Source organism: Acomys russatus, chromosome 20, assembly GCF_903995435.1.
Source record: "Acomys russatus chromosome 20, mAcoRus1.1, whole genome shotgun sequence".
Classification (NCBI taxonomy): Eukaryota; Metazoa; Chordata; class Mammalia; order Rodentia; family Muridae; genus Acomys; species Acomys russatus.
The window spans coordinates 23,901,000-23,926,714 of NC_067156.1; the positions used below are offsets into that span (position 1 = coordinate 23,901,000).

Here is a 25,715-nt window from a genome sequence, read left to right on the forward strand (position 1 = left end):
TCTAGAGCACTGAATGTCTGACCTGTCGCTAACCAACAGAACATGGTAAAGGTGACAACAGGTATGTAACTATGTATGTGATTACACTACAAAGACTAACATCTAGTCATTTCCTAGAAGCAGGAGGACTTGAAGGTGGTACCCAGGGCCACATTAATGTCCATGGAGGCACACACTAATAGTGCTAGTGCTGAAGAGGTGGAGACAGGAGGCTAGAAGGGGTCTCTGGCCTAATCAGTGAGTCCCAGGGTTCCTAGTGAGATATTGCCTCAAAAAAACAAGGTGGACAGCTTCTAAGCTGGCCTCCACTGGCACACATGTGCCCTGCACTCATGTACATGTACATATGAACATGCAAGATTAGCATCTGTTTTGCTGAAAAGTATTCTTCCTGGGGGGAGAGAGAGGAGAGTAAGCATATGTAATGTAATGAGCAGAGGGCAACTTTTAGGGCTTGGTTCTTTCCTTCCAGTGTGGGCTTTGGAGATCAAACTTGGCCGTTCAGCTTCCAGAGCAAATACCTTCCCTCACTGAGCCCTTGCACTTCCTGTCTGAAAAACAACCTGCCATAGTTTGAGCAGCTTATTGAGATGGCCACGTGACAAGGAGCTGAGAGAACCTTCCAGCAAGCCTTCAGTTTGCTCCTGAAACATGCCTCAGTTTGACAATCTATAGAGATGAATCCTGCGCAAGATCATCCAAGCTCAGAGGAAGACGCTTCCCAGGCAAGTGCCATGTAAGACTCAAGCTCTAGGTGACATGCTGGATAGAGAACCTCAGAGGACACAGTTAAGCCATATGTGGGCTCCTGACCCATGGGGACTGGGCTACGGTGTTTACAGCACTAAGTCTATAGTAGTTTATGAAGTAGCAACATATAATGCAATGACCAAGAATATTCATTACAAAAAAGGAGGGAAGGCTCTCTATTAGGTAATATGTAAGTATGCTCACCAAAAGGAAGTCACAGATGTATATTATACCATCATCCTAATAGGTGGGAGAAGAAATAAAATTCACTGTAAATTTCTCAATAGCCTTTGACCAATACACACACACACACACACACACACACTTTATCATAAATACCAAAGCAAATATAAACATATATACTTAAGTAGACAAAACATACACACAAATACAATTACATGCTAGCATTATGCCTCATAGAAATCATTATTGTCAAGAACAGATATAAATAAAAGTACCTGTTAGCACCATTATAGTAAAAAAGGGGATGGTTTAACATTGTTTGTAGGCATTATGAGTAATGTAAGTTAAAAAAAAAGAAAAGATACTTGGAATAATAAGACCAGTGAGGTAGCTGGCAGTGTTTGATTTCTGTTTGTTTGGGTTTTGTTTGTTTCTATCAGTAGCCAACATCCATTTCAGTAACATTCAGACACGCCCACCTTTTGAAAACCAGCACAGTGCATATCTTCTAATCCTCTCAATGAGGGAGGTGGGCAGCATGGAAAGGCTTAGAGAGAGGAGAGATAAGATGCAAATGTATAATTACGTTTTAACTTCACAACATTTAAAGGCTTGCTTTTGATGAATTCCAAGTAAGGTCTTCCTATGCAGCTCCTCAAAAAAAAAAAAAAATCTTAATAGTGTAAAAAAGCAACAAAATTCCCATCATACAGGACACTAACCCAGAACTGACTAAACATTTGAGGCTAGCCTGAGCTACATAAACAATATCCTGTCTCAAGAAAGAAAAGCAACGAAACTCGAGAAGCACTAGACCAAAAGCTGAGAAGGAGGGACGCGAGGGAGAAAAGGGCAGTTTTGAAGCCACTTGGGCTGCGGAGTCAGAGTCAGTGACGCTGACTTTGGGATTCTCCAACTATGCACAGAAAAAGCAACTATGCCAAAGACAAGCACCCTTCCAACACGGAAGTCTTTTCCACTTTTTTTTTTTGTATCTTTTCCACTTTTATCCTAGAAGCTTAACGGCTTGGGCCCTAGTTAAAAGGGCATCAGAGCAACCATGTGGGCAATACCAATAGGGGTGCAAAGCATGGGTGAGAAGCACAGACCAGAAGTGACTAGTTCAAGCTTCGGGCCAGCCGCCATGTTGCTTCCCATCCCTAAGTGCCTGGGACGTGTTAAGCATGAGCTTCACATGAGATGGTCCTGGACTATTACTTAACTCTAGACACCTGTCCGAAGACAATATCAATCCTTGCTAAAGGGAGAAAATTTCCTTAATTAGACTCAAACAAACAAAAAAAAAAAAACAAAAAAACAAAAAAACCAATGAGAGGGTCAGATGTGGTAGCACAGGCCTGTAATCCCAACACTAAGGGACGGCTACAAACTTGAAGCCCCCTTAGCTATGTAGTGAGCTCAAAGATTCAAGGACAGCCTGAACTACAGATCCAGACTGTCTCAAAATGGCAAAAGAACAAAAGTGAACAAACAAAAGTTGAGTAGAGGGAAGATGCCCTGGTGCAAGCGGCAGCGGCCGAGCTGGACTACAACAAGAGTGCGAGCACTAGCTGTCCTCCCTGCAGCAGCCTCGCAAGTGTGCACAGTGCACAAGGATCTGTGAAAAGGAGACATCAGATTTCAGCAGTGAGAAAGAAAACTCCTGAAGTTAAATTATAAGCCATGGCTAAATAGTTAACAGACAGATTCCATAGTAAATTTGACACAGCAGAGGGAATATAATAGAAAAATACACTACAAAAAATTGTCCAAACTTCCGCAGGGGTGTGACATAAAAAGAAACTAAGCAAATGTGTTAAAACACAGGACAACCGAGTAAGGAGGCCTGGCAGTCAGTTGGAGCTGCAGGAATGAGAGAGACAACAGAGACAGCATTTGAGAGATTGCTGGGAATAGCCTAGAAAGATGAAAGAAACAAATCCATACTAAAGAAATTTAACGAATTTGAAGAAAATATGTCTTAGACACAACTATACACATAATCATGCAAAGTAGTAGAAACTTCTGGAGAAAGTCTTAAGATCAGAGGGGTGTACGTGTGTGTATGTGTGTATGTGTATGTGTGTGTGTTACACTGCTAAAGTAAATGCTAGACAGCATTCTATAGCCAGATAAAATACCTTTGAAGTTAAGAACAACATAATACAGTTTTAGACAAAAGTGGAGTTTGATACCTTACATAATGTGTGCATCTATGTAGTGTGTACATAATATGTGAACATAAAAACATGGATACATATATGTGTAATACACACACAGGTATTGACTTATGATAGACTAACATTTCAACAAATGCCCTCTAAATTTAAAAATGTATTTAATACCCCTATTCTACTGAGCAAACAGCTAAGTCTCAATGTGAGCAACTGCTAGTTACCTGCCTGACTGCCTGCTCAGCACAAGAGTGCTGTACCAGTTCTGCCAGTTGGGGTAGGAAAGATCAGACTTCACAGCTTCACAACGTGAACCATGGTTGGCATAACTGCACGTTGTCTCTGCACAATCACCAAGTCTTGACATACATGGAAAGGAGGGGGTTATGCAAGACGGATGCTGCGTTCTTGGGAGAACTGAATGCACGTTCTTTTTAGGCACAATATTCAGGACATTTACAAAAGCAGACTCACCGTACTAGTCAGCTTCATATTACTATCATGAAATGGCTGAGAGTCAATTTATAAAGAGAAAGGGAATATTTGGATTCATAATCCTGGGCATTCCAGTCCACAATCAGGTATCCCCATTGCTCAGTCTCTGATGGGCACAAGTCACACACACTGGAGCAAATGACTAAACTCCTGAACCAGGAAGCAGGCAGAGACTGCCTATGGTCTCACAACCCACGTCCAGGGAATATCTCAATGGCACTGCTTGTGAGTGCCCCTCCCCAGGGGCTGACTATCTCCAAGGAGTGCTATCCTGCAGCCCACCCCTTTAGTACACAGACTTTTAGGGGACATTCATCCAAACCATAACAGGAAACTAACCACATAGAAAATCTCAGCTCATTTCAAATGACTAATAATTGAAGGCATTTATCTGGCTACAGTGTCAATATTCATGACAAAAACACTGACTAGAAACTTTCTCCTGTACTGGGAAATTAAGAAATATAATTTCATATGAACCAAAGGAACCACAATTAAAATTTAAATCATTTCAATTGGACAATAATAAAAATGCTACATATTGAAGTTTTCAATTCAATTAAAGCAATAATTAACAGGAAACTCCTAGAAGTGAAAAATACAGTCATCTAATACTAAAAACTTCATGGATGTGATAAACACATTAAACAAATTTAAGGGAAAAAAAAAACTGTTAAGCAAATGAAATCACCCAGAAAGGCAAAGACAGAGACACTTAGAAAGATCCTTTGTGTTTTCTAAGTGTGGTGATTGGATTTTCATTCTACTGTGTGAGCTGCGTCGCCTCAAATTTTGTTATGATGTCAGCACATTATCCATCTGACATGGGAAAAAGAGAAAAAAGAACACTTGAGAGATGTTAGAAACAGATGGCCTAATATCATCCGCAAATAGAGACTATGGGGGAGAGCCAATGAACCAGATAGTACTGGTAATAAACCAGAACATTTCCATAGCTGAAGTCTGTAGATTAAAATAGCACACTGAGAGCCAAAGGGGACAAATTAAAACAGATCATACTTGGACATATAATGATGAAATTTGCTGATAATTAGATATGAACAAAAATATTTTTAAAAATTGTAAAACTAACTGCCCCTAGAAGGCAAAATGACAGAGCTGGCAACATGCCCATCACGGTGGTGCATGCCTGTAAACCAGCACTCAGGAGCTGCTCATGGTCACCCTCAGCTGCAGAGGGAGTTTAAGACAGCCTGGCATACATGAGATCCTGCCTCAAAAATGAAGTGAAGGGCTGGAGAGATAGCTCGGCAGTTAAGAGCACTTGTTAGGTTTAGTTCCCAGCATCTACAAAGTGGCTCACAACTGTGTCACTCCAGTTCCTGGGGACCTAAAGCCCTCTTCTGACTTCTGATAGCACCAGACACACATGTGACACACATGTGACACACATGTTTATGCAGACAAAACATCTACACAGTCAAAATTAAGTAAATTGATTTTTAAAATAAAAATAGAGTGGAGAACCATTGAAGATGACATCATGATCAAACTCCAGCCTCCACAAGCATAAGAATGAGCACACACATGTACACAAATTCATATACACCATGTGGTCATTTGAGTGAGAATGGCCCTTGGCTTATACTTGAGTGCTCGCTCCTCCCACCTGCTGCAACTGTCTTCGAAAGATTATGAGGTGTGGCCTTGTAGGAGGAGGTGTGATACTGCGGTGAACTCAGAGGTTTCAAAAGCCCATGCCAGGCTCAGTCACTCTATTTCTCTGCTTTCAACTTGCAAATCAGGATGAAAGCTTTTAGTTGCTGCTCTAGCTCCATGCCTGCCTGCCTGCCTGCCTGCCTGCCGCCATATTCTCCACCGTGATGGTCAAGGACTCACTTTCTGAGACTGTAAGCAAGTCCCCAATTAGCTGCCTTCTTTTATAAGTTGACTTGGTCAAGGTGTCTTCACAGCAATAGAAAAGTTACTAAGACACACCACAACACATATCTACGCACACAAAGTCTAACTATATGCTGTATAGTAAAAGATATATCCAAAATACAATGCTAATAAAGACTGAAAGAGGTGGAAAATACAAGGTTAGTGGATATATTAATATCAAACAAACTTTAAGACAAAAATAACTTCCATAAGAGCGAAGAAACCTCTAACCAAAGATACACAAGTATAGGCACAATGTTACTAGAACCACATGGGTTTACATTTAACAATAATAGCTCAAAATATGGCCAAAAATGTGTAATTACAGGAGAAATAGAAATAACCATAGCATAGTGGTTTGAGGCTTTCAGACTATAAAAGGAGCATGGCTTTCAACATAAATGTATTCCAGAGCTGGCCTGGGTGAAGAACTTTGGCAGCAATATTTCTCTTTGTACTCAAAGCCATGTGAACAACTCCTTTTGACAAGAAGATTTTGTTTTTTCTGTTCTCTCATTCAGAGGTCTTAAATTTTGTCTCCTGTAACTTTTGGGCGGAACCTGGAAGCTCTCAGCCACTGGAATATGGCAACTTCCCAATGCAGCTGTCTGTTCCAGTGTTCTGTGCCTCTTAGGATTTAATTTTTATTTGGATTTAGGATTTCAGAGATTCCACATAAAGGCTTGATGCTATACAAAGACACTGTCTTACCATTTCTTGACTGCTGAGCTGAGTATGTAAAGAAATGTTTAAATATTGAATCTAGCATTTCCAGGTATTCTGGTTCTTAGAAAAGTTATTAGATATAGGAATCTCCCAGGTCTACTCTGCTTTGTTTTGTTACTATTTTAAATTTTAATTACAAAAATAACACATAATCAACAGAAAAAAGATCAAACAAAAAGAAGTACACAGAATGACAAGTCCCTGCTCTTCTGATTTTTGATGATTTCAGTTTTTAGTTTTTATACTATTTATCTTTGAAGCAGCCATATAGACTCACACACTGTAAAGTGCTGTAGACTTGGGTACCCATTCTTACTCCCCAAAGCATTCAATTTTGTTGGGTAAATAAATGAAGGAACTGGTGAGCTACAAAGAAGTGGATGTATTAAAGAGTCAGGTTAGGTGTCCAGGCAACAAATGCTAGTAAAATTGAAGAGAAAGAAAAGAACTTTGAGGGTTGGGACAATGCAAGGAAGAAATTAAAAGGAGCGTTCAGCAGTGAGAAGTCCGAAGGCAGCGGCAAAGCGAACGTGGAGGAGGCAGGAGCACATCACAGAGATAGATTCAAAAGAAATTCGAGAGGACAAGTTCATTAAGCAAATAGTGCCTCCCTCCCCAGAATGAAGTCTTGATTTTTACAGTACTCCAGACAGCTGGTCAAGCTTAAAGCTCATTTTCCATTTGTCATTAAATGTCATCTAGAAAACACTAATCAGCTTTCAAATGCAGTTTAGGAGCTATGGCTACCCAATTGCCTGGGCCAGTGTTGGTTATTATACTAATCAATTTATTAGAGACATGATTTGAGCACCTCCCTTGTCACTGGAAGAGCATAGAAAATTACGAACTTGAGGCAAGATGTCAGTCTGGTCCTAAGGGTCACATTTAAACTTGTATTTAAATGCTGGCAACTCCAATGTCTGACGTCACACCAATCACTAGCCTTCTATTTTCTGGGCCTTCGGCCAGTGGGGTAACATACTCATTTCCATGGCCTGAGGTCTTAAAGGGTCAAGGTGTGGTAGCTGAATCATCCACTATTACATCAGTAATAATAAAAACAGCCCTCCCCACTCAGCCTCATTCATTATCTCAGAAGTAACTCGTCTCCTAGGTATCGCTTCCATTCATTTGTTTCTTCATTTACTTTTCTTGACCATTCATTAGTCCCAGGCCCTGTGTATATAATAAATAGTGAAGTTAACATGTAAGTTATCCTATCCTCCCTGGTCCTATAGAGTAAGGGATATGAATAAGTTATCAAACAACTACATACTTGCAAGCTGAGACAAGTACTCTGAAAAAGCAAGAGGAACGTAACAAACTTCAAAAGGTCTGAGAGATCTGGGCAGTGGTGGCACACACCTTTAATCCTAGCACTCAGGAGGCTGCAACCTGGTCCACAAAGAGTTCTAGGACAGCCGGGGCTACACAGAAAAACCCTGTCTTGGAAAAACAAAAAACAAAACAAACAAACAAACAAACAAAACAAAACAAAAAAAAACCAAAAAAAAAAAAAAATCTAAAAGGGATTTTGGAAATCTACCAATATGAATATAAGTTCAGTTACAAGGATCAGTATGATAATTAACTGTGATTTTTTTTTAAAAAAGGCATTTAATGACACTTCACAAGAAAGGCTGAAAAATGAACATCTCCTAAGAGCATTCTAGTGTCTCCACAGGCTGCTGTGTTTCCTCTCTGTTTTCTTTCTCAGCTTACCAGCTTTTTGTCCTTGTACTTTTCACCTCCCTGTTAGAGCTGTTATGGCTCCAGAATGGAGGCAGTCCAGGCAAGAAGCAGAGGGTGAGCAAATCCTCCCAGGAAGCTTCCTAACTAATATCTCTTTATGTTGGATCAGTAAGAATGGGATCACGTGCCCATTTCTAAATCAACCCAATATCTAGAAATGGGGTTACTACACTTGCTTTAGATTATTCCTGCCTCATTTCCTAGCACAGGGGGAGGGAGCTCTCTGTACAAGATACTGAGCATATAATGTCAAGGTCTTTAAAGTCAATAGAAAAGGAAGAATAGTTTATCATCACGATTCTTAAAGTTGTGCTGGAAAGATGGCTCAGAGGTTAAGAGCACTGGCTGCTCACTCAGAGGTCCTGAGTTCAATTCCCAGCAACCACATGGTGGCTCACAACCATCTGTAATGAGGTCTGGTGCCGCCTTCTGTCTGACGTTCTCTTCTGTCATGCAGGTACAGATACAAATAGTGTTCATGTACATAAATAAACATACCTTTTAAAAAAAGGTTCTTAAAGTCAGTGAAAAAGAGAAATGGTTTAGCAGAGAACAACGGCGCAGGTAAGAATCCACAAGAGCCATTCAGCACCAGACAGTGACAGGGAGAGCAGGGACTCAAGTACCATTCAAAAGCTTCAAGCTGGAGTAAATATAATTGTGATAAAAAGAAAGGGGAATGTGGGAAGAAAAATCTAGTGAATTCAACTTTCTCTGCTTAGAGTGTGAGATTCAATCAGTTGGGTAGAATCTAGCATGAGGGAAAGGTTGGACCTGAATACAGACTTGGAGTGCCTCACAACTAGGGGGTATTTGGACCATAGGAAGGGTCATTAGGAGATAAGTAAAGAGGGGGCAAGGCTGGGAGGATCCTGGTGAGTAGTTACGACTGGAAGACACTTAAAGGACGATGTTGCCATAAAAGACAAGGTGAGCTGAGGATGTAGCTGAGCAGCAGAGCGCATGCCCGGCCTCTGCAAAGCCCTGGGCTGGATCACTAGCACAGGAAAAAAAGGAGGCAAAATAACCAATTTTTTTGCACTCAATAAAAGAAGCTATAATGACAGGCAAGAAGTAGAGTTTCCAAGGAATGTCATGGCTGATACTGTTGACTACTATAAAGGTGTCACTGACAGCAGAGAGTTCTGGATAATGTTCATGGATGGAGGGACAGAAACCAGATCCTAACTACAGTGGGTCTGAGTACATTCACATAACGCAACTCCTTGGAACCCCTTTTTATTTATTCTTCTACGGAGTGTGGAAACAAAGGGAAGGAAAACAAAGGCTCAGAAGCTGTACTGGAGGTACAACAGAGCGAGTGAGGACTGTGCGGTACTAGGAGGAACATGCCTTAGCGGGGACACAGTAAGGAACACAGATGGTGATGTGAAAACACACAGAGGCACTGGCCGCAACCAGGACAACAAGTACGCTCAACAGGAATCATGAAGACAAAAGACAGAACACGTAAGAACAAGACACAAGAAACATGGCTAGCTAGGAAGTGATGGCGCACGCCTTTAATCCCAGCACTCGGAAGGCAGAGGCAGGTGGATCGCTGTCAGTTCGAGGCCAGCCTGGTCTACAAAGGGAGTATGGAACAGCCAAGGCTACACAGAGAAACCCTGTCTAAAAAATAAAACAAAACAAAACCAACAACAAAACAAACAACGCTCTCCCCACCCCCTCCCGCCCATGTACACACAAACCGAGATATGTTGGTGGCTGAACAACAAAAGATACTGAAAAAAAAGAAGAGGAAGCAAATTTCAAAGTTATCTAATAGATGACAGGAAGTAAAAAAAAAGAAAAAAACTGCTCCGTGAAACTGACAACATAGGTACCAAGTGAGCCCACAAAGCCCTCAGGAAAAGAGAAGACGCAGCCCAGCACAGAAAATCACAGAGAGATCCAAGGAAAACAGCGTGGGAACTAAAGGCTGAAGACAGAGGCAGCCATGGTAATAAGACACTGCCAAAAAGTTAAAAATTGTTAACTAAGTTTTTACTGGCTCAATGGTTAAGAGTACTCATTGCTCTTCCAGAGGACCTAGGTTTAGTTGCCAGCACCTACATGACAGCTCACAGTGATCCATTACTCCAGTTCTGGGGGATCCGGTGCCCTCTTCTGACCTCTGTGGGCACCAGGCGCACAGGTGGCTCATATACATGCAGTCAAAACACTCATATTCATTAAACAAACTAAAAATTATTTTTAAATGAATTGGTAAAACCTTTGGAAGAGCACAAGTGAGGGAGCCACAGCCAATAGAGCACAGGGTGGGCATATACAATGCTAAAGAAATGGATACAACTCAAAATCTGCCAGGAAGTCCTGAGGTAGATAGACGCTGTGGATAGCAGCTGTAGAACATACTCCCTCTACGGCCGAGGATTCATGTCTAACTCCTGTGTACTAGGTTACGTTTCGTCACATCATACACACTGTGAACAGGTCAAATAAAGGCATTACACATGAGAATTCATACATGTGTAAATATAAACACAGGTCACCAACGACAGAAAACACCACAAGAGCACAAGAAGGGGATGCAGGGACAGCGGAGCCAGGGCTCCCTGCGGCAAGCACACCAGCTTCGTGATGGGTTAACTCTTGTCAGTTCAGCGTAAGGGTTGTGCACAGGGAGAAAAGAGCAAAGAGAAGCACCCAGCCAGTCTGCAGAGAAGCAGCAAAACCAGATTACAGAAAGCTGTATGGCTTCTGAAATTCACAAGGCTTTAAAAGTTCCTTTCTATAGCAGCAAAACAGAAAAGTGTCTGAGACTCCTGGTAGTTCAGATTGCAGACACACGCTCACGGGTGCCACTGTGGGGTAAAATCAGGTCACAGAAGGGCCAATGAAACTAACTTATTTGAAGGAGATAGGTCCTTTTTTTTTTTTTTTTTTTTTTGGTTTTCCGAGATAGGGTCTCTCTGTGTATTGTGTATCCTTGGCTGCCCTGGACTCACTTTGTAGACCAGGCTGGCCTCGAACCCACAGTGATCCACCTGCCTCTGCCTCCCGAGCGCTGGGATTAAAGGTGTGCGCCACCACTGCCCGGCTGGAGATAGGGACTTTTAATCGAAGGTAGCTATGAAAACACAAATCTGTTAATGACCAGCATACCAATTTCTGCATATCCTACACAGAACTTCACCCACTTTATTATACGTGGGCAATAAACAGCAGAAAATGAGTGTGTCTGGGCCTCAGTTGGGTGTTGATCATGTTTAAGTAAAGGAACAAAATCCACTTCAGTAGCATGTCAATTACATTTCTGTCATCCTTTTTCTTCATCTCGGGATAACTGATAGTCAACATCGGGGAAGAGATCTTTTCATTCACAGGAATGTGCACGGAAGCGCTGACTAAGTCGTTAACCTAGGTAGGCAATAAGCACTCTCATGAAGCAGCAAGAGACAGGATGGAACATAAACACCTTAACAAAGACAAACAGGACGTCAGGGAGGAAGGAATGATGCAAGAATTCCCCTATAAGAAGCACTGATAGTAAAAAGGGCCCATCATAATGAGGTAATGAAGGTATTGATGCCACACTGTTATGGGCAAGTTCTTATTATATATTTTCATTTGCTATTCATCTTTATGAAATGCACCGGACACCTATTATTGTTCCCAGTTCAAAAGGTTGCCAACAAGTCTGTGATTCCAGGATGCTATTTCTTGAATGCCCTTTGGCAAAGAGCACGATTATGTAATCGCTGTGACTCCACATCTGATGCCTGAAACAGTCAGGGAGGTGCAGAGTCGATACTTAGGACATCAAAAGTAAGTAATGCATATCAGACAGCACTGAAGCCAGCCTCTATGCCCAGAAATAGTCTCACTTGTGTCAAGATCCTCTTTGCATAAAACACTGACATTTTCCTGGTGTTGGGAAGCCTGGTGCTGGCTTCCAAAAGCTCTGGCGCCATACCATGCTGTCGCTGTAACAGCCCTCCAGTGAGCTATCAAAAACCCAGCTGAACACTGTGACTACAGTAGTGTGCTTGCCACCAACACACTAAATTGCAATGCTTTATGTTTATCTCTATTAATTTTAGTGATGCTGTGTGGGCGCTAATATGGCCTTACACCAACACAGTCCAGCCGTGCAGACGCTGTCCTAACACCGCCTACCGGCTTAGGCACACCTCAACGCATGCTTCTCAAGTTAGGGCCCCCTTTAACAAGGAAGTGGTAGGAAGATGCTACTGTTTCTTCAAAATCTATTTCGAGAAGCAATAGCAAGAGATATGCGATATGTCATATTCATACTGGAAATATTTGGGAATAAGACAGAGAGTTCAAAAAATGAGTCTAATGAAGAGGCTAGACAGCCTGAGTAAGTTCTCCAGTCTCTCCAGGGGGGGAGATCCTGGAGTGACAGCACAGCCACGCTCAGATGCTGCACAGGAGACACTGGGATTTCTGAAAAGCTGGCTTTGGAAAGTGAGGCCAAGGGAGATGGAGTTGTCCCGGAGGCCAGAGCCTTATCTGTCTACAGCACTACCACAGGACAACCAAGGCAGGAAGCCACTAGGGAACAAAGCCTTGCCTGCTTGCAGCCTCTCTCCTTGGTACAACTGTCCTTCATTTGGCTATGAAAAGAAAGGATCAGATTAAGAGTCTAATTAAATAAATATAAGAATGGATAAAAAAGCAAAGTCTTGTCAAGCAAGCTCCACAACGGCACTCCTAGCCATCCTCCCACCTCACCACAGTCTAAGCAAGGCAACACCAGTCACCACCCTTGAAGCAAGAACCAGAGAATCTGCTTCTACTTTAGAAGTACAGCTGGTCTTACAGGCAGATGTTCTTAAACGGACATAATGACAGCATAAAGATATCCTGACCTTTTTAAACGAGTAAAATGATTTGATACCTACATATTTCTTCTCTACATCCATTTTCTCAAGAAGCTGTCTACTGCTCATCTTGCCTGATACGTTTTCCAGTATAAAACAGACTAACTGAAATGCTAAAAGACTGTATCCAGAAAAATGCAACAACTTGACTGCATGATTGGTTCTGGCAACCAGGGGAAGCCACATCTCCCTGAAAAGGCCTTTCTGGGTCAGATCCATCACCTAGTCACTAGCTGTAGCTTCACTATGAAAGCCCTGACTACTGTAGCTTATTCTCATTTCTCACTACTCACTACAGCTGGCTGGCCCCTTTCTTCATATTTACTAAGATAGAAAATATGACCTACGATCTGCTATTATATATATATATATATATGTGTGTGTGTGTGTGTGTGTGTGTGTCACATACACACATATTTATATACATGTTACACACACACACACACACACACACACACACACACACACAGTGAATAGACATCACAGAACAGGATAATGTGGCTGAAAACTTCCATTTGGGATAAAAAGTGACTCAACTCTGGCTTTATCAGTACCACACTGACCAGTGAGCAGAAGGAAGGGTAAAGTGTAACCTTTCCTTAGCCAATGGCATCCGGCCGTGCTGCTCACCTGGAAAAGGCGGCCCCCAGCACAAAAGCAGCGTACTCCTTCACCAGGGGCTCTGTGCTGTTGAGCCCATTAATCACCACCTGGAGGCCACCGAAGGACAGCAGGTCCTGGGCGTTATCCATCTGCAACAAAGGCAGAAAGAACTCTTCAGACATCTTTTCTTTAATGACTAGCAAACACAAATGTAAAGGACAAGCAAAGAGCAGCAGTAGCCTTTCTGAGTAACTCGAAAGGGTGCATTAAAGCAGCCTAAGTTTTAAAGTAATCTTATTTGAGAACTTCTCATTCATGTAACACCATTTATAAGCACCTGCGTGGGAACCGGCGGAAATGGCACCGAGCTCTTGCTCATGCCAAAACATGTCTCAGAAAATTCTAATGTTACAATGAGTCACAAAGCTTACTCCAAACATGTAAGCTGTTAACACAAAGAATCTGGCATCACGGCACCACTAAAAGTGCCATACTTCCTGTGGATGTCCAAACACAATGGGAGCAGCGGAGGCAAAAAAACAAAAACAACAAACAAATAAAACCTTGACTTATAATTAGAAACCAGGGACTATAAAATGAACCCTGTTGTTGAGGCAGGGTGCAGTGTGATGCAGTGTAGTGTGGGGGGGGTATGATGTGATATGTGTGTGTGTGTGTGTGTGTGTGTGTGTGGTGTGGTGTTGTGTGTGGGGTGTGTGTTTGTGTGTGTGTGTTTGTGTGTGTGTATGTGTGGTGTGGTGTGGTGTGGTGTGTGTGTGTTTGTGTGTGTGTGTGAGGTATGGTGTGGTGTGGGGTGTGTGTTTGTGTGTGTGTGGTATGGTGTGGTGTGGAGTGTGTGTTTGTGTGTGTGTGGTATGGTGTGGTGTGGGGTGTGTGTTTGTGTGTGTGGTGGTGTGGTGTTGGTGTGGTGGTGGTGGTGTGTGTGTGTGTGTGTTGTGTGTGGTGTGTTGGTGTGTGTGAGTTGGTGTGGTGTGTGTGTATGGTGTGGTTGGTGTTGTGTGTGTGTGTGTGTTGTGTGTGTGTGGTGTGTGTGGGTGAGGTCTGGTGGTGGTGTGGTCTGTGGTGTGTGTGTGGTGTGTGTGCGTGTGGTGTGTGGGTGGGTGTGTATGGTGGTGGTGTGTGTGTGTGTATGTGTGTTGGGCTGCGGGCCTCCTCGGCGCGTCCCCCTCTTCATTTTTTTGGTCCGCCTGCCCTGCCTCTGCGGCCCTTCCCCCCCTCTCCCCCCCGTCCGTTTTCCCCCGAGGTTTTGGTCTCTCCGTCGGTTTCCTCCCTAGCGCTCCATGCCCCCCGACTGTGCCGCCTCTTTATTTTCCTCGTCATAACTGGTCCGCTGACGTGCTTCTAATGTACCCAATGAAATTAAGATTGCAAAAAATTACAATGAAATCAATACAAAAGTAATTACATTGATGTCTTATCATGTATCCTAGTTTTGAGATATAACAGATTATGTTGACTTTTTGGCACTTAAACTATCATTTTTTAATTGCTATTAAATTACCATTTTACTAGTTAACTTACTAAATCCTGTGCCTGCATATATACATAAGAAGTCGGAATCCTATTCTCACTAGCCCCAGAAGGTGCCCTCTTGCCCATTTGATGCCACCACACAGCAGATCAGGATGTGCTGGAAGCTGGAGGCAGCAGCACTGTGACGCAGGTGGCCTTTCCCCTAGAAGTCAGGGTCGGCTCCTAGTTGACTCTCCATGTTTCTGCCTCCAAACTAGACAGTAAGTTCTGAGAGAAGCAGCAAGTACAGAGCGCAGTATCTGACTCTGCCCATGCTTTGGGGTGGACCTGGCCTATGTTTTAGCACATGGGCAATCACAGTCATACATTTTGATAAGACTTCCACGAGAGCAGGTTTTCCCATCACTGTTGCACACCAGTGACTCGAGTGATTAGTATAGAGTTAGGTGTTCAAAGATTTACCCTTGAGTTGGGGAGTAGAAATCCCTACTGTGAATTAAAAACAAAAACAAAAAAACAAGCTATAGTGTCTGTGCTGACGAAGTGTATGAGCCCTATTAACCACAGGCTGAGAGAGTACCCACTCAGCACAAAGTCTGGCTGCCATGGGATGTCCAAGGCCAGCACTGGGTTTCTCTGTCCCAGCCTGTGCCTCCCTACGTAAGGATGACTACAGTGCCAAACCCCAGCTAGTAAAGGAGACTCTGACCGGGCACTCTGCTGAAACATCTTCCTTCCTTGCACATTTGGCTTTCAAAACTTATCACTTCACATCTATCTTTTGATCCTCCCTGTTCCAGGTTTCTGAGACATAAACTTGTTGCTCAAACTCCTATCAACCTATATCTGGGATGGCTACTCACCCAAACCTGGCAGAGAGGCTTGCCTTTCTGTTGACCCCCCAAGGCAACACAGCCCGGAGTCACCAGGGTCTGTTCTAAATTTTGCTTTTTCTACGACAACAATTTCATGTGGTACAAATTGATGGTATTTCTGTAAACACTTTGAAGGTGTTCTATCATTATTTGACTGGCAATGAGAAAGAAAAGGTTCATCCTGCCCACTTGTACACCAAAAGCTGGTTTCTCCCCAGAGCCACACAGAAGATGACAACTTTTCGCAGGCTGCCTTCAGGATGGGCCAGAACCAGTGGAAAGGCATGTAGACAGAAAGAGCATCAGGAAAGGGATGGGGGGGACGAAGGCAACACTGGAAAGAATTCAGAGCACTGCAGGGTACTGAGAGGACAGGGATCTGAGAAGGAAGGCAGGGTAAATAACTGAGAGGTCACACGGGAAAAGGCAGATAGTCTGCCCTGGGTGGAAGGGGCACACACAGGCCTTTCTCATAAATAACTCACAAACTGTTTTCTACACACAAGGTTTTGCTTTTCACATATCCTGCTTTAATAATTAAAATATGGCTGCAAGGAATCCTTTGGCAGATCCAGTTCAGGTCCTTAAGCCCAGGGCTCTTTAAATCTCTACTCGGTGAATTTAGAGTGGGAAATCAACTGAAGGTCCTGGCTGGAAAAGTTCTATTTGCCTCAAAGTTAGCATCACACCACCCAAGTCTCCATTACAACTGGAAAGCGGGCTGAGCTGTGTATCCTGGAATCTCTCCAAGAAGTCACAGCTTACCAGGGTCATGTGGCACTTTAGTACCGAGCCCAAATGGCGCAGAACACTTAGGGCACTTTGGCCTTGATCAACGGAATGGTTCTGTGATGACCTCTGGCTGGGTCTAGTGATGCCCAAGGAACTTATAACCATGCAATGGGATACTGCCCTGGGGATGACGGTGTCAGATGGGATCTGCAGTGGTAAATTTTGTTGTCGCTAGGTCATTGCTGGCTTAGCCTTTGTGTGACTCACTCCATTCTAGGCACCACAAGCTTTCTAGTGATTTCAGCGTTTCAGAAAGCTAATACCTAAAGATCCACCTAAGTATGTTAAAAATGAGCAGGTAATAAAAGCTGCCAACATCAGAAGGATGAGCTGGTCAATAACCCCTGGAAGCCTTGATCCTTTAAATATCTCTAACGGAAAGGCTGGGGGTCGGGGGGAGTTGTCTTTCACCCCAAAGACAGGACTAGGAAGGAGAAAGAGAACTCAGGCTCATTTTTTCTACCTTGTAAGAGGGTCACAGTCTTGCTATTGGGGTCTGAGAACGCGTTCTGAGCAGAAAAAGAGGATGAAGAGCTGCCCCACAACCCCTGCAGACAGCACACACGCATTCACTACAGATGCTGTCAAAAACCCAAACAAAGAAAATAATGTCTCTGAGCCTCGTCTGTGGAGAACAAGGGTGCTGTCCTGTGTGTGGGGGACACTGGGGCTGTATTCCGCTGGGTAAGGATCTCAAACAAGCCTTTGATTATGACTGCACAGCCCCTTGGGCCACCATTCCAACGGCCTCCTCTTTGGGCTCTGTTCCCACCAAAGCTCCCTGCTCTGGTCAAATCCTCAACACAACGGTTGGAGGGGCTATTTTCACATTGTCCTCTGTCCTCTGTGCGCCAATGTCACTCTTTGCTATGGCCTGTGAGGTTCCATGGTGTCCTCCTTTCAGCTCCGGTCAGGGTCACCGTGAACTTCTTCAAATATGCTAAGCATGCTCCCACCTCCTGTCCACCAATTTCTATACTGTTGTTCTTTTTATTTTTTTCATAATATGTATTACCTTTCAAACAAATTATTTGGTAAATCTGCCTATCTGCCTCTGCTAGAAAGCTCGCTCTGATTTTGTCCATAAATGCATCTCAAGTGCCTGAGACTCAGCAGACACTCCATAGATTCACTTGTTGAAAGGTGTTGAATGAATGGCTCGCCTTAGCTCTTCTTTACCTCTCTCTTTTGCTCTTCACGCAAAAGGTACCAGTGTTCTGTGAGAAGTACACTGGTCACAAGTCTAAACCCTTACAGTTGAGGATTAGACTGACCTTTTTACCAAGCCTAGCTCTCATTCACAACTGGGTGATCCTCAGCAGTCACACCACCTCCTTGAGCTGCACTGTCCTCACATAAACAGTGGAAGCAGCCAGGCAGGGTCAAACGTGCTGGCAACTCCCCTGAGGAACCTGAGGTGAGATGACTCACTGGAGCCCAGGAATTCGAGACCACCCTGGATAACAACTTAGTGAGTCCCTAACTCAGGAACAAACAAACACAAAATACAATAAGGAAAAAGATGAGGCTAACTGCGGCGCCTACTCACAGGCACCTACGGAACTAATACACACAAAATGCTTGACGCAGGAGAAAGCACAGAGCTCAGTATTAGTATTAGATGTTTGACCAGTTACTTTCTCCCTTCAAACTCCCCACCAAGTCTCAGGATTAAGGGCACAATCATGAAGAGCAGAAGGATCCCGCTTTCCCTCTGTGTCTGTGCTCCGCCCACCCCAATCCTTGGCTCTGCCCATTCCAATCCTTGCTGGCCTTCCACCTCCCCCAGCTCATCTCTGCATGGAGCTTACACCTCCTGGAAAGTTCCAATACAAGGACTGGCAAACTTTTTCTAAAGTTCCTAATAATGAGTAAAGTTTCTCCAAGCTGCTTTCTTTTTCTTTTTCTTTTGTTTTTTGTTTTTGACACTGGGTCTCTCTGTGTAGCCCTGGCTATTTGGGAGCTCACTATGTAGACCAGTCTGGCTTTGATTTTTTTTTTTTTTCCCACAGAGATCTGCCTGCCTTCCAAGAGCTGGAATTAAAGGGATGTGCTACCATGTCTAGCCTCAAACTAAAATAAATAAATACAACAATTTTATTATATTCTGAGAATTTCATATATATATACAATGTACTTGGATCACACTAACCCCTCTTCTGCCCCTAACTACTCCCAAATTCACTCCACCCGTCCCAATTCGATGTCTTTAAAAAAAAAAAAAACCTCCATGTTTGCATGGGTGTGTGGGCATGGTCAACCCACCAGGGACCACACCTATAAAGAAAGCTTCCTCTCCCTCCTCCTCAGCTAGGGGTGGGGCTTATGAGCCCTGCCCCCTCCACACTGGGCTGTTGTGGACTGGCTTGATCTTGTGCAGGTCTTGTGTAAGCAGCCACAGCAGCTGTGAGCTCATGAGTGTGAGTACAGTACCCTGCTGTGTTCAGAGGAGACTGTCCTTCCCGCTCTGACTCCTGGCTCTCAGGGTATTTTTGCCCCTTCTTCTACAATGTTCCCTGAGTGTTGTGGGGAAGGTGAGTAGAACACAGGTGAGAAGAAGGAAAAAGGGGAATAATGGGAGGAGAGTTTAGGCAGCAAATACTTTTGACTTTGTAAACACGGTCTCTGTCACAATACTCACTGTATCCCTACAGCATGAAAATAGCCATCAATACCGCCATGAACAAATGGGTATAGCTATCACAGTAAAATGCTATTCACGGGTGCGGACATTACCCCAGGTGAGGCTCGCGGGCAACAGTTCTTATTCTTCACCTATTCCTCCCTGAATCCTCAGCCTAAACCGCACATCCTCCGAGAAGCCATCTTTTGTTGACCCTAGTCAGTTAGTTCTAAGTTCTCCTGTGGTGCACCATCCCACATCACCCTTTGAAGCCCCTAGGACAATCTTAAATTAGCTCATCTGTTAGTTTGTTCAGCTGCTCGTTGTATTTGCTTCCCCGTCCAGACTATGTAACAAGAGATCATGGTTATTTTCTCTTAATGTTTGAAAAACAGAACAACAAAGAGGTTTGTTCTGGCCTCTAAGAACCTCTCTAACTGCTGCAGACACTGGCCTACATTAAAATGTCTGTGCCACGGGAAGTAGGTAAACCTGCTGATGCTGCTTTCTCCGTGCTTTGGGCAGGGCTTATGTCAGACCGTGGGTGAGGAGATCCAGTACCTGATGGACATAGTACTCAAGGTCAAAGAGGGCGGCGACCTTCTCCTCTAGGCTGGAGCTGGAGCTGTTGAACTTGTTGATCAGCCGAACCATAATCTGCATGTCAGTCTCCAGAACCACATTCAGCTCTTCAAACTCCTTTTTCAGCTCCTCGATGGGGCGGAACAGCCGCTTTACTGAGGCCTGCCTTGCCTAAGGAGAGCAGCAAAGACACAGTCAATCCAAGGGGCTGGAGACGGCTCCCTAAGGTCCATGTAGTCTGCCAGGGATGCGGATGCCCAGCCTTTTACAGAACTGCCCTCCTGACCGGGGATCTGATTTTTTGGAACAGAAACATTGCTGCTTCCCAAGAGACTCAGAGAAAAAGCCACTGGAGTCTCCCCATGTAGAGCTCTGTCCAAACACACACTTAGGGCTTTCCCAGGCACGCTTACGCATGTCTGGAAGAACTGAGTCTTCTTGGTGCCACCACTGAGGTCAGGGGAGCAACCTCTAACCTCACGGGACAGCCGGAGTAGAAGGTAAGAGGATCTGTAGCATGGTTCTCTATCCTCCACAATCAGAATTGTGGGACACTCTCAACCCTGGCCTTCCACTGTCCAACCCAGTCACAGTCTACGGAAACCCGGATGCAGCAAACTGTGGGGAAGAGCTGTCAGAGCAAGAGCAATTTACCGATGAAAATTAAATCACTGTCATTACTGTCAATCCAACCACAGGTGTACAATTTGTTCAACTGTTTGAAATGGCTAAATTACTGTATGTACTATACTCAAATCTCAAACAGTTTTCTCTCAATCCTCCCCACCCCACACACAGAGAAAGATTTTAAAAATGAAGTTATCTTGGAGGCGAATAAAAGACTTTAATTGGCTATTTTATACATGTGGCACTCTGCTTTCTTCCCAATTTCAGTGGATAGTGCTTATAAAGAGAGTCTGAAAGGTTGCAGTGGTTTATGCATCTATCTTACAAGAAGAATTAAAAGACATGGGTATTTATAAAAAGCAGAATGATGAGCAGTTGTCAGCACCTAATTACTCATCTATTACCTATGGTTTCTCTCCCTGGTATAAGTATTCTATAGAAACTCCAACCAAAGGTATGAATCACCCTCTCTTAAAAAAGATGCGGCTGCAGCACAGTTATCACATCTATGAGGTACCACACTCCAACTCTGGGCTAAAACCCTGTGGGATGCTCTTGCAAGTCTCAGGCAGAGGTCTCTGGATAGGGAACAGAGCCAGCAAAGAAGCCTGGGGTCATGTCTTAGACCCAGGCAACAATGGAAACAATAGACAAGAGAGCAACACAACAGACCCCTGAGCTCTCAGGCAGATTTCTGGGAGTTCAAGGCCAGCCTGGTCTACCTAGTGATTTCCAGGACAGCCAGAGTTACATAGTAGGAGCCTGACTTGGGGGAAGGAAAAAAGAAGAGAAAAGGAAAGAAAAATGAATTCTGCCTCACAAAGATGGTGGTTCCTGGCTCTAAAAAAAGACCTGTTAAAGGAGGGGGGGAAAAAAAGGAAGAAAATTTTGTCTGAAATAATAATAAGCTCACAGGAAATTATAAAAATAGAATACTCATGTACTCTTTACGCAGCTTTCCCCAATAGTAACATCTTTTATAATGAAAATATAACATCAACAGCAAGAAAAGGACACAGGTACAATAGGTCTTATAATGTAAGTCTTAAATAGCTCTTATAATACAATGTAAGTTTTATATTGTATTTACATATACATACTTGCAGGTTTATTGAGTGTGTATGTGTATTATTCTACAGTTTTTTAATCCAGGTTATAGACTTACGTAGCCATCAGTGCAGTCACACTGCAGAACTGTTCCACCCTACTGAGGAACCCACTGTACAAGCTCTTTATAGCCACATCTCGTGCTCCCACTGAGTCCCATCCTGAAGCCCTGATAACCGCTGGTTTTTTTCCTCCAGCTCTATAATTCTGACATTTGGGGAATGTTATATAAATGGAAGCACACAGATTGGCTTTTTTAAGATTGGCATTTTTTTTCACTAAGCATAATGCCCTTGAGATCTACCCAAGTTACTGCACACACCAAGTGTTCATTTCTTTTTATTGCTGAGTATCTCATCACATCTGTACAGTTTGCTTAATCATTTACCTGCTACAGAACATCCAAGCTGCTTCTAGGTTTTGGCTACTATGATAAGCCTGCTCAGCAGGGGAGGCAGCTCCGTTGGTAAGGAACTTGCCACAGGATCCTGACAATCTGAGTATGACCCTGAATCAGGTAGAAGTGGGGAACCAGTTCCTGAAGGTTACACTCTGACCTCCGCATGTCCACTGCAGCATGTGCATACCTACGCGCTCTCTCACATACATATACACAACAAATAAATGAAACTGATATAAACATGTGAAACCTACACACAAATTTTTGTTTAAACATACATCTTACTTTCCTACGATAAATCCATATAAGCACAATTACTGGCTTATATGGTAAACTATGGTTTTATTAAATCTATTAAACTGTTTCCTAGAGGGGATGTACTATTTTACATCCCTATATCTTCACCAGTATTTAGTACTATCATCATTTTTATCTCTTAAGAAATATTTACTAGTATCTCTTTATATATTTAATTTGCATTTCCTATAATGGCTAATGATGTTAAGTAGGTTTTCATGGCTTATCTGCCATTCATAGATTCTCTTTAGCAAAATGTTTTTTTTTTTTTTTTTTTAAACTATTGGGACTCTGAGAGTTGTTGATATATTCTAGGTAAAAGTCCTATGTTGGGCTGAGTATATACTTCAACGGTAGGGAGGGCACTTGCATGGGTTCAGCACATGCAAGGCTCCAGGGTTAATCCCCACCACACTGAAAACATAGCTACTTTGTTAGATGCATACAGGCAGACCTTCCCTTATGGATGGTCACAGGATATTAATTGCAACTATCCTCTGTACTACATTTTTAGGGCTGAGGATGTGGCTTGGTTGGGAGAGTGTTTGCCTAGCATGCACAAAGCCCTGGGTTTGACCCCTAGCACTGCATAAACCCCAGCATTCACGGAGTGTAGGCAGGAGGATCAGGGTCCTAGTCATCCTCAACTACATTTTTAAAAATTTTTTTATTATTAATTTATTCTAGTTACAGCTCAATGGTTATCCCATCCCTTGTATCCTCTCATTCTTCCCTCCCTCCCTTTTTCCCCTTATTCCCCTTCCCAATGACTGTTCCTGAGGGGGATTACCTCCCCCTGTATATGCTCATAAGGTATCAAGTCTCTTCTCGGTAACCTGCTGTCCTTCCTCTGAGTGCCACCAGGTCTCTCCCTCCAGGGGACATGCTCAAATGTGAGGCACCAGAGTACGTGAGAAAGTCATATGCCACTCTCCACTCAAGTGTGGAGACTGTTCTGACCATTGGCTAGATCTGGGTAGGGGTTTAAAGTTTACCGCCTGTATTGACCTTGGCTGGTGCCTACATCTGACAAAGGTCTAATATCCAAAATATATAAAGAACTCAAGAAGCTAAACACCACCAAACCAAATAACCCAATTGAGAAATGGGGCTTGGAACTAAACAGAGAATTCTCAACAGAGGAATATCAAATGGCTGAGAAACACTTAAAGAAATGCTCAACCTCCTTAGTCATCAGGGAAATGCAAATCAAAACAACTCTGAGATTCCATCTTACACCCATCAGAATGGCTAAGATCAAAAACTCAAGCGACACCACATGCTGGCGAGGATGTGGGGAGAGAGGAACACTCCTTCATTGCTGGTGGGAATGCAAACTAGTACAGCCACTTTGGAAATTTATCTGGTGCTATCTCAACTACATTTTGAGTTTGAGGCCAAATGAGATACATCAGAGTCTGTCTCACAAATAAAAATGAAGGTTAGAAAAATGGCTCAGCAGTCAAGAACACACACTGGCTGGACATGGCAGAGTTTTTGTTTGCTTGTTTGCTTTTCTGTTTGCCTCTGCTCAGGAGGCAGAGGCGGGGAATCTCTGTGAGATCAAGGCCAGCATGGCCTGCAGAGTAAGACAATATCCGATGGGATTACATACTGCACCCCATCAAGTGGCTCCCTCAGGAGTGCCTGTGACATCAGTTCCAGGGGGTCTCATGCTGTCTTTTGGCCTCCATGGACTCCCACACTCACATGGACAACCCCCAACCCCCGCCTCCACACAGATAGATAGAACCCACCCCTCCAACAATACCCCACCCCTCCACACAGACAGATAGAACACACACACATAATTTTTAAAATTGTTTGCTTTCAATATAGTACTACCTCTGCTGATAGCTTTGGCAATAAGATCTAAGATGAACACACACAAAGAAAAAGGAGTGCAGCTCTGGGGTGCTAACTGCCACCGCAGTTTCTTCTGAACATAGATTAGCAAGGTAAGAAGGCCTGTTGGCTACAATCTCAGAGACTCCGGAAGCTAAGGAAGGTCAGTCTTAACTGCAAGGCTAGCCTAGACTACACAGTCAATTAAAAGACTAACCTGTTTCAAAATTAACAGTGAAGCCGGATGTGGTGGCCCATCCCGGCTCTTGGGAGGCTGAACTAGAGAGCAGGAACTGATGGCTATCTGGGCTACACAGTGAGTTCCATACCAGCCTGGACTGTAGAGTGAGGCTCTACATTAAGTAAGTAACATCAACGATTCTTTAAAATAGGGCTAGACTGAGACCGGCAAGATGGCTCAGTGGATAAGGGTGCTGAACTCAGTCCTCAGGGTTCAAGGAAACCTCATGGTAGAAACAGAAAACCAACTTCTACTCTAAGTCAGTTGTCTGCTGACTTACACACACACACACACACACACACACACACACACACACACACACACACACACACCCCCACCCTCTTCCCTCTCTCTCTCTCTCTCTCTCTCTCTCTCTCTCTCTCTCTCTCGTTCTCAACTTTCGTAACGCCGTGACCCTTTAACACAGTTCCTCATATTGTGGTGACCTCCAACCATAGATTTATTTTGTTGCTACTTCATAGCTGTATTTTGCTACTGTTATAAATCGTAATATAAACATCTGCTATGCCAGATATCTGGTATGTGGCCCACATGTTAGGGGTCACTAAATAAATGTACTTTAAATTTTTAAGAAGGGTTGAAGATGCAGCACTGTAGTACATATAAGGCCGCAGGTTTCATCTCTAGCACCAAAAAGAAGACAAATTCATAAAATGACAGAAAGGGTAAGTGACAGCAGCAAAAACCCTTCATGTTAGAGAAACTCAGAAACCTCACAACATTGAGAGCTCAGTAGGTAAAATTCTAGGAGCTGATCCACATTTAGGAAGGAATGTGACCAAGAGGGGAAGGTGCTCGCTTTATGCCAGGTTCTGTGATAAGGAGCCGAGCAGGGTGGAGACTGCTCTGCTCTTGGGTGAGGGGTTTTGGTTTGGTTTGTTTTTTAGTTTCTTTCTTTCTTTCTTTTTTTTTTGGGGGGGGGGTTGGTTTGTTTGTTTTGTTTTGTTTTTCAAGACAGGGTTTCTCTATGTAGCCTTGGCTGTCCCAGACTCACTTTGTAGACCAGGTTGGCCTCAAACTCACAGGGATCCACCAGCCTCTGCCTCCCGAGTGCTGGGATTAAAGGTGTACGCCACCACGCCCGGCCCCTAGACCTAATAGGAAGGAATTGGCAGCATGTGTGAGGCCCTGTGTTCAATTCCCAGTACCACATATATTGCTGACAGTAGCTCATATTCCTTTAAGTCCAGGTCTCACGAGGCAGAAGCAAGAGGATCTGGAGTTCAATCAGCTACATGGAGTCTTAGGATAGCCTGACCTTGTCTCAAAAAAAAAAAAAAAAGGCTTATAACATTAAAAAAAAAAAAAAACTGCTGGTATACTGATAGAAATTACATTAGAGATACATATTT

General features: G+C 43.5%; 1 protein-coding gene and 1 non-coding gene across 2 annotated transcripts in view; one reads left to right on the forward strand and one right to left on the reverse strand.

Annotated features, from left to right (window-relative positions):
- The window catches only part of Sil1 (SIL1 nucleotide exchange factor), a 237,348-nt gene that overhangs the window by 40,154 nt on the left and 171,479 nt on the right, over positions 1-25,715 (reverse strand). The window contains exons 6-7 of the mRNA XM_051163801.1: positions 19,805-19,996; positions 13,487-13,608 (exon numbers count right to left, since the gene is read on the reverse strand). Coding sequence (XP_051019758.1) covers positions 13,487-13,608; positions 19,805-19,996 — 314 coding nt within the window. The remainder of the gene's footprint in view (positions 1-13,486; positions 13,609-19,804; positions 19,997-25,715) is intronic.
- On the forward strand, positions 4,326-4,427 carry LOC127204839 (small nucleolar RNA U13). The gene has a single exon (XR_007832530.1). It is a non-coding gene; the product is annotated as a small nucleolar RNA U13 (small nucleolar RNA).